Genomic DNA, 12,888 nt, shown 5'->3' with positions numbered 1-12,888 from the left:
GAGGACCTGAGTGCAAATCCTTGGAACTCACATAAAAAAATCTGGGTGTGGCCATTGGAGTATTGTGACCCCAGCACTGTGCAGCTCAGATATAGAAGGATTGCTGGGACTCTGGCCTCGAGCATAGCTCCAGATTCAGTAAAAGAGAGTAAGGCATCATCGAGCACTAGAAGAGGACACCCAACATCCTCCTGTGGCCTCTGCACACTCATTTCACGTACATCATGTGTGCGTAGTCTATACGTATAAACATTACACACATACAAACACAAAGAGATCCTGACCCTTGACATGCTGTGTGAGGAAATAGGAAGTACACACAGAACACTTCGGTCACCACAAGCCGCAGAGGGTTGCCACTCACAAGGAAAAGCCCTTGGGAGGTTGTCACAGCTCTAATGGGAACCATGTACTTTTTTCCATGGGACACTACTTTTATTTGAAGAATGATTGAAAGACAGCTGTCTACATTCAGAACCATATGTTTGGCTGATATTTTATTTAAAATGAAGAAGGTGAGTCTATCACTTCTGATAGGACTGAAAGCATTAATTATCAATGAGGAAGTTCTGGCTTCCCAACAAAACTGGAAATATAAAAAAAAATTAAAAAGAGCTCAACAGCATCACAATATTGAGAATTTCTCCTACATGGTGTGGATAGCTGTTAGTAGAATGGAGTCCTTTGCCATTTGGAAAGTGATAGGATGCCATGAACTAATAGTCCCAAATGACCTTTGGGCAATATTGCAAAGTCATGATTAAGATTATTCACTTAAAACAGGAGACCAGCTGAAGAATCTGCAAGTACCACAGGAGCTAAGAATCATTGGTGTGGCTTCAATTCCCATAACCCAACTTCCCATTAAGAAATGAAGACATGGTACTAACTGAGTTTAGTACCAAAGGAAAATAGCCACAATTATTTATAAAGACTGCTAAAATTTTCTCCTCTTTCCAATCACATATCTGAGTAAATTCAAGCATTCTTGTTTTCTTTATATACTTCAACCACCCATGATGCACCTGATTGAGACAGAATCAGATATGAGAACCTAATTACCTACTTCTAAACCATACAGTTAAAGTAATGGCCCGGGCATAGCACCATTCTTTCTACTTTTTTTTTCTGTTCCTAGAGGAAAATTGGGGAAGATAGTCCTTGTGTAATGTTTGTATTGTTAGTTTTACTAAATTGATAAAGAAATGTTTTCTAAATTTCTCAGTTTCAACGTCCAATGTGATGAATGATGATAAACACAACCTACTGTATTAAGTACTTTTCTCACTACTGCAACCAATTGCCTGGTGAGATGCAAATTTTAAAAGGAAGGGTTTATTTGGGCTTACAGTGTGAGGGGATACAGTTCTACCTGACAGGGAAGGCATGGTAATTAGGAGTGAGGTGGTTGGTCATGTTGTAACTGCAATAAAAGAGCAGTGTGTGGACAAGGAGTAGGGCTGGGCTATAAATCCAGGGACCACCCCACAATGATCCATTTCCTTCAGCAAAGCTCCACCTGCTCCAAGGTCTACAACATCAACAGTCAAAGACCAAGGGTTCTAACACGTGAGACAGTTTGGTATATTTTACATTCATGCCATAACACCTGCATAAAAAGAAGTATTTTGAGTATTCAATAGTTTTGAAGTGAGACTGATAAAGAGTAAGTACTGTTCAATAATAATAATAATAATAATAATAATAATAATAATAATAAGAATAATAATAATAATAATAATAATAATAATAATAATAATAATAATAAGAGACTGTAAACCTCTATAGGCAGAAACTGAAAAATGAAACTCAAATTTTTTAAAAACTGAGCTTCTATACTTGAAGAAAGGTATGTAGTCCTATGAATTAATGACTTAAGCTAGTTATTCATAATAATTATTTGAAAGGCTGACAGTTACACTGTTATTAGAACATTCAGGCCCTTAGAAAGATAAAAACTCTTAGGGATAAGTTTGTGCCATTAAATATCCTGTAATATCTCCAAGAATTCTGCTTGACACTGAACTTGAAGACAAAGAGCATGCTCTTTTAAATACATGTAGTCTTGGAAAACTGCTCTGTAGTTGATTCTCACTCTTTTATCTTACATAAGAGGAACCAATTAACAGCAAAGAATGTAAGTCTCAAGAAAACGGACAGTAGAGTCTGGGTTTGGGGCTACTTTTAAAATTTAAAGTTCAGGGATTTTACTGGCTCTACTTCAGATATCCCCTTAGGTTTATCACATTGAAATTGGTGAAGAGTTTTTATTTTTAATTTAGCTTTTTATTTTTTAAACTCTAAACCAAGGAATCTTACTCCATTTTATTGAAGGGCCGTGCAGAATTCCAGTATTCTAAAACAATATTGTATCAACTCAACTGCCTTCTTATTAGCTGTGCACATTTATTAGTAGGATAAACTACAAAACACATATCATGCTCTCCTGATGAAGTCCTATATGGTCTTCCTTTCCTGAGCTTCTAACCACTGTAATTAGTCCATACATGGTATTTATGACTCTGGCTCTCATTAACAGCTGTTAATCATGTGTTCCATTAACAGCCACTCTCAAAAGCAATCATGACTAAACTGCTAAAATGAGTGTGCATTGATGGCCATCATATGAATACCTAAAGCCAATAAACATGAAATCCAAGAAAGAGGAGCAACTTTTAGCTCATATCAGAATCCATCCATATGGTAACTAAATGCATTTCTTTAAAGCAAACAAATTCATGAGAAGTGTTTCCTTATATGGATTTTATTATATTAAATTAAATCTAGACCAGTAGGTAATAAATTATTCTTGATTCAAATGGAAAACCAAGGTTCAACAAGAAACATCAGTGAAAAATCAGATATTCCCACAGACAACATACTATGGCTCTAAGAAATTAAAGGTCTCATGGGTAATCCAGGCTGTATAAAATATTTAGGATTTCAGTTTGCTGAGTCATTTTTGAATAGTCTGCCTCTGTTTATGGAAGATTTAAGCTCCCACGAAGACCTTCGATCACTCTGGAAGGAAATGAGCAATTATGGAGAAAGCTAAGAAATAACAGAAGTTGAACATGGGGTCTTTTCATAGTCTGTTGAGTGACATGAAACTAGTATTTCTATTTAACTTTTCAATAGACCTTTCAGGGCTAATTTAACACTTGTATTTGGCAGATAAATTTTCTTTGTCGGCATTTTCTCAAAGTATATATTAAATAAATAGGACATACAGGAAATGGATAGGAAAATAGGTGAGAGAGAAAAAGAGACAGACAGACAGACAGAAAGACAGACAAATTGATTGATGAAGACATGAAATGGTGTTCAGGAAATGTTTCATTTGGAGTAATCGAAGGATGATAATTACTCTCTGTGAAGCATGAGAAACAGAAATAGAAGGGAAATATTGATCTCAGATGAGAACATATCATTGAATAAAGTTCAGATTCTTACTCTGAAAAGGAAACTATGACTCAATAAGGTAAAGTAACCTATTCAGACTCACACTGCTTGAGATGACAGGACTATATCACAAAACAGTCTGACAGCAAAGGCAGCAGGAAGCACCCCATGTGCTGACTTGTCTTCACATGAAGGGAGTGAGGATGGTTCTGTGCATCCTCAGAAGACCGATGAATGAGTGAGCACACAAATTTCAGCTCAATCATGTGAATTGACACATTTATTCCTAGAATAATGCATTTAAAGGTATTTTAGCAGTCACTGGGAAATCTTATCTACATTAGTGCTGAAATTACACCCTTTAATGGAAAAGGGTAAAAATAATACTGAACATTGGCCCAAAGTCTATGATTAATAGTTTAGCTGTGAGTTATCTGTTTTCAAGATGAATGTCTAAAAGTAAAATTGGAATTACGTGTTCCTTCTAAGCTTGCTTTCCACAGTCTATGAGAATACAGTTAAACTTCCCACAACCAGTCAAGCCCATTTAATTTCAATGTTTATAGTTAAAAACTATGGGTATGCACAAGCATGTGCATGCACAGGGATGAAAAGAAGAAGAAAACACACTACTGTTGAATTTAAACTTGTATTCCTTCAGAAGCACTTGTGAACTTAGACATGAGATGAAATTTTTTTAAACCCATCCTTGTTCTTCATGGGTCTTGTTTGGGCTGTTTCACACTCAAAGGAGCCATGTGGGTCTTTTTAGGAATCTCTACCATAGAAAGAATAAAGCAGTGCAATTTCTTCTTAGTTCAGTCACCTGCTCCCCAGAAGCTTGTAACCCACCCACCCCCCCACCCCCCGAAGGAAGGGTAAAAGCTAAAGGAGAAATCTTTCTAAGCAGGTCCATGAGAGGAGCTAGGAGAGGCAGTGTGGTCGTTAGTGGATTTTACTGGGTTTTGCCCCTCCTCCCTCATGTCCGTGCTTCCTCTTCCCTGGGACAAATTCAGATGCAAAGAGACCACCCAATCCAAGATAAATTGAGGGAATGGGGGCACAAGAAATAGGCTTCCCCCACAAAATTTTTCTTTTTCGGAGAAAGATCCTTGTTGCTTCAAAACAGATTTGTAGGGCTGAAAATTTGAGAGACTGGAGTTATATTTTCGCTTCAGACATGGGGATCTTGGGAAAGAAGAAAAATCGTGGGTCTCCAGCACCAAATCATTGCATTGGGCAGTTGAGTGGGAAGAGTGTGGAGGTTTAAGGGTCATTGAGAATGTAACAGATCAATGACTTCCCTGGCTGATTAGAAAAACAGCGCTGGAAAAAAAAATAGGCATGCGAACCCCCTACCTTATGCATCCTTGTTGCAAAGAAACTTAACTGCCTGTCTTCCCACCCTTCTCTACGACGTCCCTGTTTCTGCCCCCCACCTCACCCCACTTTACACTCGTTTTGCTCGGAAGTGCATGGAGAGAGGGGAGACTGACTCTCAGAGTTGCTTTGCGCAAAATCCACGCCTTCTCTCTCCTCCCTCCTCTCCAGCCCCTGGATCCCTCACAGGCTCCCTCCCTTCCACCCAGTGAGCAGTGCTTTGGGGTGCTAGGGATGCGGCTCCGTGTACTTCTAAGGTGGGAGGGGGCTCCAAGCAGAGGAGAATATCAGACGCTCAGGCGTTCCCTTCTGGCTGACGCTCTTCTCTGGTTCCGCCAGGGCTGGTCTGTGTAAGAAACGGACGGAGCTGAGGCCGCTGGGAGAGGAGGAGGCTGGGGATCGCGAAACCCAAAAAAGTCTTGGTGCTCTCAGTTACTGTCCACATCGAGTCCGCGGCAGGCCTTCAGCACCATGGACAGCCGCACCGGCCCGGGGAACACCAGCGACTGTTCTGACCCCTTGGCTCCGAGTTGCTCCCCAGCACCTGCCTCCTGGCTCAACTTGTCCCATGTAGAGGGCAACCAGTCGGACCCATGCGGTCTGAACCGCACCGGGCTTGGCGGGAGCGACAGCCTGTGCCCTTCGGCCGGCAGTCCTTCCATGGTCACAGCCATAACCATCATGGCCCTCTACTCTATCGTGTGCGTAGTGGGCCTCTTCGGAAACTTCCTGGTCATGTATGTGATCGTCAGGTAAGGAATGCCCTGAGCGCCTCCAAGCTCCACAGCGGGGGATGGAGACAAAGTCTGTGAGGGACAGAGGAGAAGGAAACAGGGTACAAAGCTGGGGTGACTTGGATAGAGCACTTGCTGTTTGTGTGTGAAATTTTACTTTTGTGGGTTTTTCTCCCTCCCTTGATAAAGCAGTATTCAACATTCCAAAACCAAGAAGTTTCTTTGGGCAAAGATTTTAAGATATGGGTTGGGGGGCAGGGGGAAGGGCTTCATCTTAGATAGCTTTCTTATTCTAAGCTAAGAGTCTCAATCATCCCTCTGCATGAGCTACAAGAACAGTGAGTTGTGAAGAGTGAGAGGTAAAAAAAAAAAAATCTAGTTAGCTTTCCCTAATTGAAGGGCAGAGGCTTCTTAGTAGGTTAAAGAGATAAATTCTGCTAACTTTCTCAGACCTGCTGGTTTAGGTTGGACCACAGCCCCACCCATTCTCCTGTGTTTGGGGAGTTTTTATCTTATTCTTCTTCCATCCTGAGGCTACCCCAGGTAGAGGGAGCTTTCCTGGCATCTCTCCGGGGCAGGGTGGCTTGGATGTAGCAAGTATGCTGCTGTGATGTTTAAGTCCAGTTTGTACTTTCTTCCTGCAGATCTGCTCAGGGAGTCCTGAGTGGCATCTGGAATTGCTGAGTAGCTCAGGGCATCTACAGGGCATAACAATTCTTCAGTGCTTGCAAATGTGGAAGTCAATTAGGAATGATAAAAGCAACAACGTTATGTATTACGGGGAGCTGTTCAGGATGGTCTGGAGAGGAAAGTGTCTCTGTTTTACTTCCAAAGAGTTTGAGGTCTACTTCCTGTTGTTTGGGGGTGTAATAGATGAATTTGGCAAAGAGTGAGCAAGGTATTGTTCAGTGTGTTGTGTTGAGTTACTGTTTTGGTACTGAGTTACATGTTCAGATTCTGCCTGTTAGTGTGGAATACTTACCTACCCACTTTTGTTAAAGTAGATGGCTATCCCAGCACTTTAAAATGGCTCCTGATTTAAGTCCTTCTTCCCAGTGGGGTCATGTGGCATCATGAGCTTGGCACTTTCATGTTTAGTTACAATATTTGCTTTACCTATCCAGCACACATGTCACAGGCTTCAACAGAGTGCTCAGGTCATTGAAAGATCATTTCCCTCATTATCCCTTTGTTCCCAAGGTACTGCAAATTGCTTGTCTGATTTCTTTAATTAATGATTGTTTAAAGTAAGACTGATTCCTCTGATCTTTGGGTGAGGAATATGTCTCTGAGAAAAGAGCACCATCTATTGAGAGGAAGGCTAACAGCAGAAGGAAAAAAACAGGAAGGAAATCAATACGAAAATGTATGCTTTCAAACACCTACTTTCTGCAATTCAGCACAGAGATTCAAATGAGAGATTAAAAACCAGTCTCATCCCACAGTTAAGGCAGTAATTTAAAGATGACTTTCAGTAAGGAGAATATGTTGTTCATTGTTCCTGGAAGAAAAAAAGAATCACAGAATCATAAAATGAAAGAACTAGAATGGACTAAAGGTTATCTATGCTAGACGAGTGAACCAATACAAAGAAAATCAATTGTTTACCCAAGAAAAGATATCCATTAGTGCAACACCCCGGATGTCACTTAGCTCACATAATTTTCTGTTAATTAGGATAGAAATTGATTATTTGAGTTAATTCTGTTGCTAGATCAACAGAGAAATCTTGGTTTACAATAATAATACTGAAATAACAAAATACCCCAAATTTATGGGTGGGTTCTTGGGTTTAAAAGGCATGAAACAATTGCCAAAGCATCTAAGAGTCTTTTCTCCTTATTAGTCTACAGTATCCTCCTTCCTCGTTTTTTATCTCCTCTGGCTTCTATTTTCTATAAAGAGTAGCTCAGCAACCAGCTGAGGCAGACAGTTTGGTCTTTTCCCAGTGCTGAGGAGGTTGCTGGCTGGGTGGATTCATTTTAAAGGAATTGCCTCTCACTTGTTCACTTGGAGTCACATAGTGACACCGTGTCACACTGGGAACATGGCATTGTGCTTTATTCTCTGTACTGAAAGTTCTGACAGAAGCAGTTCTATTTGAAAGGTCAATCCAAACACCCACCTGTGGCAGAGCAGGTGCTCAATTCCATGGGCAGATAACCTTCTGGGAATAAGAATGTGCAACAGAAAAATTGGTAGTTCAGTGACAGATAAAGTGCTGGTGAAGCATCTGTGGGTTGAAGAAACTGTGCCTAGGTAGCTGAGCATATTTAACTGAATGTCTGGAGGCTGTATGTCCCAGATAATCTAGGAGACTTTGTCACTCTGTTACAAATGGAAAGTACAATAACGAGTCCATGCAGTTATGAGAAGAGCTCACTAACATCTACCTGCTTGAAACAACAAATACGATTAAGTAGTCCAATAGCTACAGCTCCTAGAGAGATGGAGGTAGTATCCTCAAGAATAGCTTAGTATATTGAGTGAATCATAGATAACTACAACAAAAACAGCAACAAAAGTAACTGAGATCCTGATGATATGATTAATGTCCCTTTTCTCAGGACCATCCTCATGATCCCTTCCACAACACCAGAAATGAGCAAACCTTATGTAGGATTCTTGTAAAGTTCTGTTCTAAGGAATGTAAAAGATAAAATAGGATTCTGTCCTAGATCAAAGATATGAAATACAAAAATGACTCCATAGAAATGTCATAGGTAGCCATCACCTAAGAAGACTTTTGGTTTTAAAATGGGGAAAATGGCTTTGTGGCTTTGTGGAGAGAGAGAGAGAGAGAGAGAGAGAGAGAGAGAGAGAGAGAGAGAGAGGGAGAGAGAGAGAGAGAGAGAGAGAGAATTTTCTCCAACGAGGAATCAGTATTGCATATTGATACCAGCAAGCCACAGCTCAAATACACTCAGAGACATGCATATATGTGCATAAATACACATACAGCTCCATCAGCTTTGAATTGATACCAGATTGGTACTGTCACCATGGGAATAAGAAAGTAAAAAGAAATGAGTTCAGTGGTTTTCATCATTCATCATGGTACACTCACTGAAAAGTCTCCATGACTACCACAGTATTGTTGTGAGCCTCTGGTTGAAAAACGTTCATCGACTAATCAATACATAAACCTGTTCCATGTGTGTTTCTATTTAAGGATGTCCTATTTAATACACATTACAGATCAATTTCCACTGAACTCACAGCCTGCCATACATGTCTGAAGTCATATGCACACAAAGTCGAATGTGCATACTTCCTCTATAAGGCACTTAACAGTTTCCCTGTGTTTGGGATTCTAGACAGCATTTTATCACTATACACGTGAGCATTTTCAACAGCAAAGTTGCTGTGGTTGATGAAGACTAGGAAGGTCTCTGACAGCACCAAACTGTCACTTCTATCTAGTGCTTCCTACTTCCTGTCATGATCAGAGAAATAATTAATGGGGGTGGGGGGGGGGAGAATTAGAATTAGAAAGAAGTTCCCTTACAGAGCAAACGTTAGCCCCCAAGAGGAAGTGAGGGCTTCTCAGAAGAATGTAATAACACCAAGTATTTTGGACCACTCAGTTTTACAGAAAAACATTTATAGAGGGGAGGATCATTCATGAAATAAGGTGAGGGATTCCAGGAAAGGGGTGGGGTTTTCCTGGAATAGGGTTTGCTACACTTTTCTATCCTTATATGGAGTTGAGGGGGTGTCATAGAATGAGATGCACGATGGGAATATCCAGTTCTGGAAGGAAAACAGTAAGGTACCATACTGAAGCATAGCACAGTTAATGGGGGACTTGGCCAGTTGTGCTGGTCCCAGGCAGTTTGGATACCCTTGGTTTTTACTGTTTGAGCAATCCCATCACACTCAGCTGTCTCACACCGCTCTGTGGCTGCACTGCCTCCAGCCACCATGTAAGGTGCCTCTCTTTCCCCTATCCAAAGCTGGCCTACCTCAGACTCAGAGACAAAAAACCTACAAAGAAGCAAATGGGGCAAAGCCTAGCCTTCAGAAGGGATGCCGGCTCACAGCAGCAGAGCCCAGAGGCAGAGCGTCACCTTTGGAGTCACCTGGGAACTTACACACAGGGCCCTTCAAGTAATGCAGGGTTCTCTACCAACCCACGCAAGATCTAGGGTGAATGCAAAAGCCCGTAAGCACCTTTTTTTTTTAAGGCTAAATAATTTCAATCACGTCTCCTCTACAGTTTCCTCCTGGAATAAGGATTGGCAGCAGACATAGCAATCTTCAAGGAAATAATGTGAACTCTTGGTACCCAAAGGGGATTTGGCCCTAGGACTCCTGTAAATACCAAGTCCAGAAGCTCCAAGCCTTTATATTAAATGGTCCATTTTTTGCCTTCAACTTTGATTCTTAAATTACATCTTTCGTATAATTTTAATATAATGGAAATGCTGTGCAAATTGATGGCATGCTGCACTTTTTAGGGCATAACAACAAGAAAAGAAGTCTGTGCATGTTGAGTACAGTGCAAAATCTCCCAAATACTTTTGAACTGCAGTTGCTTAAGTCTACAGATGCAGGGTTTTCTGATACTCAGAACTGACTCAAATAAGACAACCAAGAAGTTCAGCTACACATGATTACATACAGCAGTGAGCTCACCATGCAAAGATGGGTTCCATGCTTTGAGCATACACTACCATCAAGCAGAATAGAAAGAAAGCAAGGTGAATACCCATAATTTCCTCATCACTTCAGCACTAGATACCTAGGTGTATCACACACACACTCAAAATCAGACATGGCATATTTTATTTTGTGTATTAGAGTAAGACTGTCAAAATTAAATTGTTTTCTTTGTATTCCTAAAGACAGTGGGTTAAGCAAAATTAAAATTGTGTAATGGAATGTCTGGAGAGCATAATTTGGGATTCAGCTCCATTGTCTGAATTCTTACCCTTCATTTCCAAAGCAGTTCTAAAATAAAGGGGGCAATTACCTAATATGTAGTAACTGGTCTGTAGCTATAGCATCACAATGATTTGATACCTACATTTAGCAAATTTTAGAAGCCATTTGAAGCAACAAAATCTTTATTCTAGTTTTTAATGGTTCATTTAATCAGGGCTCTGCCTACAACTTGATGACTCTAGGTCTGTAAATCTGTCTGCTTTCTCCAACACTGAAGATGGTAGGAATATACAATCAGCTGCAGATTCAATCTGTAAAATTAAAATCTGTTTTATTACCCTAAATTGTTTCATTAGATAAAGTAAAATTTGAGCTTAAATTACTCCAAGCACGGTTCACCTCACTTTGGATGCATACATGACTTCTGTCCACGGGATGATGAGTAGATAGCCACCTTGTCCAGCATTTCTTATAAAAGGCTAGAAAGTAAACGCTTTGTTTCTACAACCAAATGATCCCTGTTCTAATGACTGAGCTCTGTGATCATAGCTTAGAAGAAGCCACAGAAATCATGTAAACAAAGAGAAACAATTATGTCTCAATAAAACTTTATATGGACACTGAAGTTTGAACTTCCATATTAGACTCATCTGCCTAAAAATATTTTCCTTTTGATTTTTTTCAACCACTTAAAAATCACAAAATCATTCTTTGCTAACAAATCATAGAAAGAAGTGGTTGGCTAGATTTGGTCCACAAGATCTCCTTAGTCAAAGTCTATTAAAGAGGTATAAAATTTTATATTCATGCAGTGGCCATATTCATAACAGATACAAAGAATTTTGTTGAAATAACATATTTTTCAAGCTCCAAAAACAGCAATAGAAATAGGAAGTCAATACACACAGCACAGTAGCCACAGATGGTTGTGACAGCAGCATTGGCTTTCCCAAATTGGTGCTAAGTTGGGTTTTAGTAGTAGACACACAGGATTGCCTCTAAATCTTCCCAGACTTCCATCTCTTCTCCATTGGTCCAAATGATTGCCAACATTCCTGACCACCCTTAGCCAGTGATTAAGGGTGCGTGCTTAGAGAAGAGGATTTCTAAAGGTTTCCCTCTCTTAAATATTCTTTGTGCTCATCTTGATTCCAGGCAACTTTGCAGACTTTTGCTCAGCATTTTCACCTTTAATCACTTGAAGGCTTTTGAGAAAAAGCTGAAATTGTCATATGTGAATTCCTATTAACTTCTTGGGACATATTAAATCTACCCTCAAAGCCATATATGCCTGCATGCCAGACATGCTGAACCCACCATGCACAGCCAGATGGTGACTGCAGCTTCTAGGTGTCACTCAGGTGTTTTTAAATTGATTTATTTCATTACTGATGAATATTTAAGCCCTGATCCTCCAAGATTTTACATATATTGTTCATACATAAGATGGGTTTCATTATGACATTTTTATAATGCATGTCAGTCATATGCCCCTTACCCTCTTCTGTTCCTTTCTCCTACCCAGTCACCTTCTTCCTACCTAGTACCACTCTCATGATTGTTTTGTAATGACTCATTTGATTTCATTTGTGTTGTTTACACAAGCATTGGCAATATTTAAGTGGCCACCCCACTGAAGAAAATATCTCCCCTTCCCTCATCAACCAATAACTACTTTTAAATTCTCAGGAAAGGGCAGGGCCCTATGAGCCTATCAATATCTTTATGGAATTTGAAACACCAACCTGATCGGTTTTTTTTTTCTTTATTTTTTTCTTTCTGACTTATGTAACACAATTGTGTTTTAAACATTTGATAACTATAGTTCCCAAAAGTTGTTTTGAACACTGTCACTCCCTTATTTCAGTCTGTCCAGCTGGTAAGAGGGACCATTAAACGTCAAGGTGTTCTGAGACTGTGGGCGATTCCTGACTTCTTTCTGTCCATGGGTTTTTCAATGACTTTGTGTACATTGTTTGAAATCCTCTTCATACCTGATTCCATGCCTTGATGCAGTTTCCTCCATCCACATTTAAATGATCGATCTTTTCATAAGTTGTGCCCAGCGGACACCTCTTTATGGGTACCACAGTTCTTTAGCTTAGACAGATGACTACCAGACTAAAATCTGCACAAAGAGTTGTTTCAGTAGGGTGATGTAGAGTCCACTAAAAATCAAATTCTTTCTTAAATGTTCTTAAGTGAGAACTGGATCTAAGTTCTAGCCAGGAACCCAGTCTACATAAAAAGAATAATAAAATGTGATTTTCATTTTAACTAACCATGGAACATCATACCCATTGCACAAAGCCTTACAACACCCTTAAGCACATGGGAGCAGCTTTCCAGAACAATGGTTCTCTCCTAGTTACAAATTAGCATTACCTAAGAAGTTCTTTTTGAAAAGAAGTTGTAAGAGGAGGAAAAGGAGAAGGAGGAAAAAGGGGAGGAGGAAGAAGAGGAGGAGGAGGATGGGGAGGAGGAG

The 12,888-nt window shown here is 40.0% G+C and overlaps 1 protein-coding gene across 1 annotated transcript in view; it reads left to right on the top strand.

Moving 5' to 3' along the window:
- The first annotated feature begins 4,923 nt into the window (after positions 1–4,923).
- Positions 4,924–12,888, top strand: part of Oprm1 (opioid receptor mu 1) — a 57,239-nt gene continuing 49,274 nt past the window's right edge. Inside the window, exon 1 of the mRNA XM_052750926.1 lies at positions 4,924–5,534. Within this exon, the coding sequence (XP_052606886.1) occupies positions 5,254–5,534 (281 nt within the window). The 5' untranslated portion in view covers positions 4,924–5,253. The remainder of the gene's footprint in view (positions 5,535–12,888) is intronic.

The sequence above is a fragment of the Peromyscus californicus genome, unplaced genomic scaffold (genome assembly GCF_007827085.1).
Source record: "Peromyscus californicus insignis strain IS unplaced genomic scaffold, ASM782708v3 Scaffold_22__1_contigs__length_63687245, whole genome shotgun sequence".
Taxonomy (NCBI): domain Eukaryota; kingdom Metazoa; phylum Chordata; class Mammalia; order Rodentia; family Cricetidae; genus Peromyscus; species Peromyscus californicus.
This window is presented reverse-complemented; position numbering and strand designations above follow the sequence as displayed.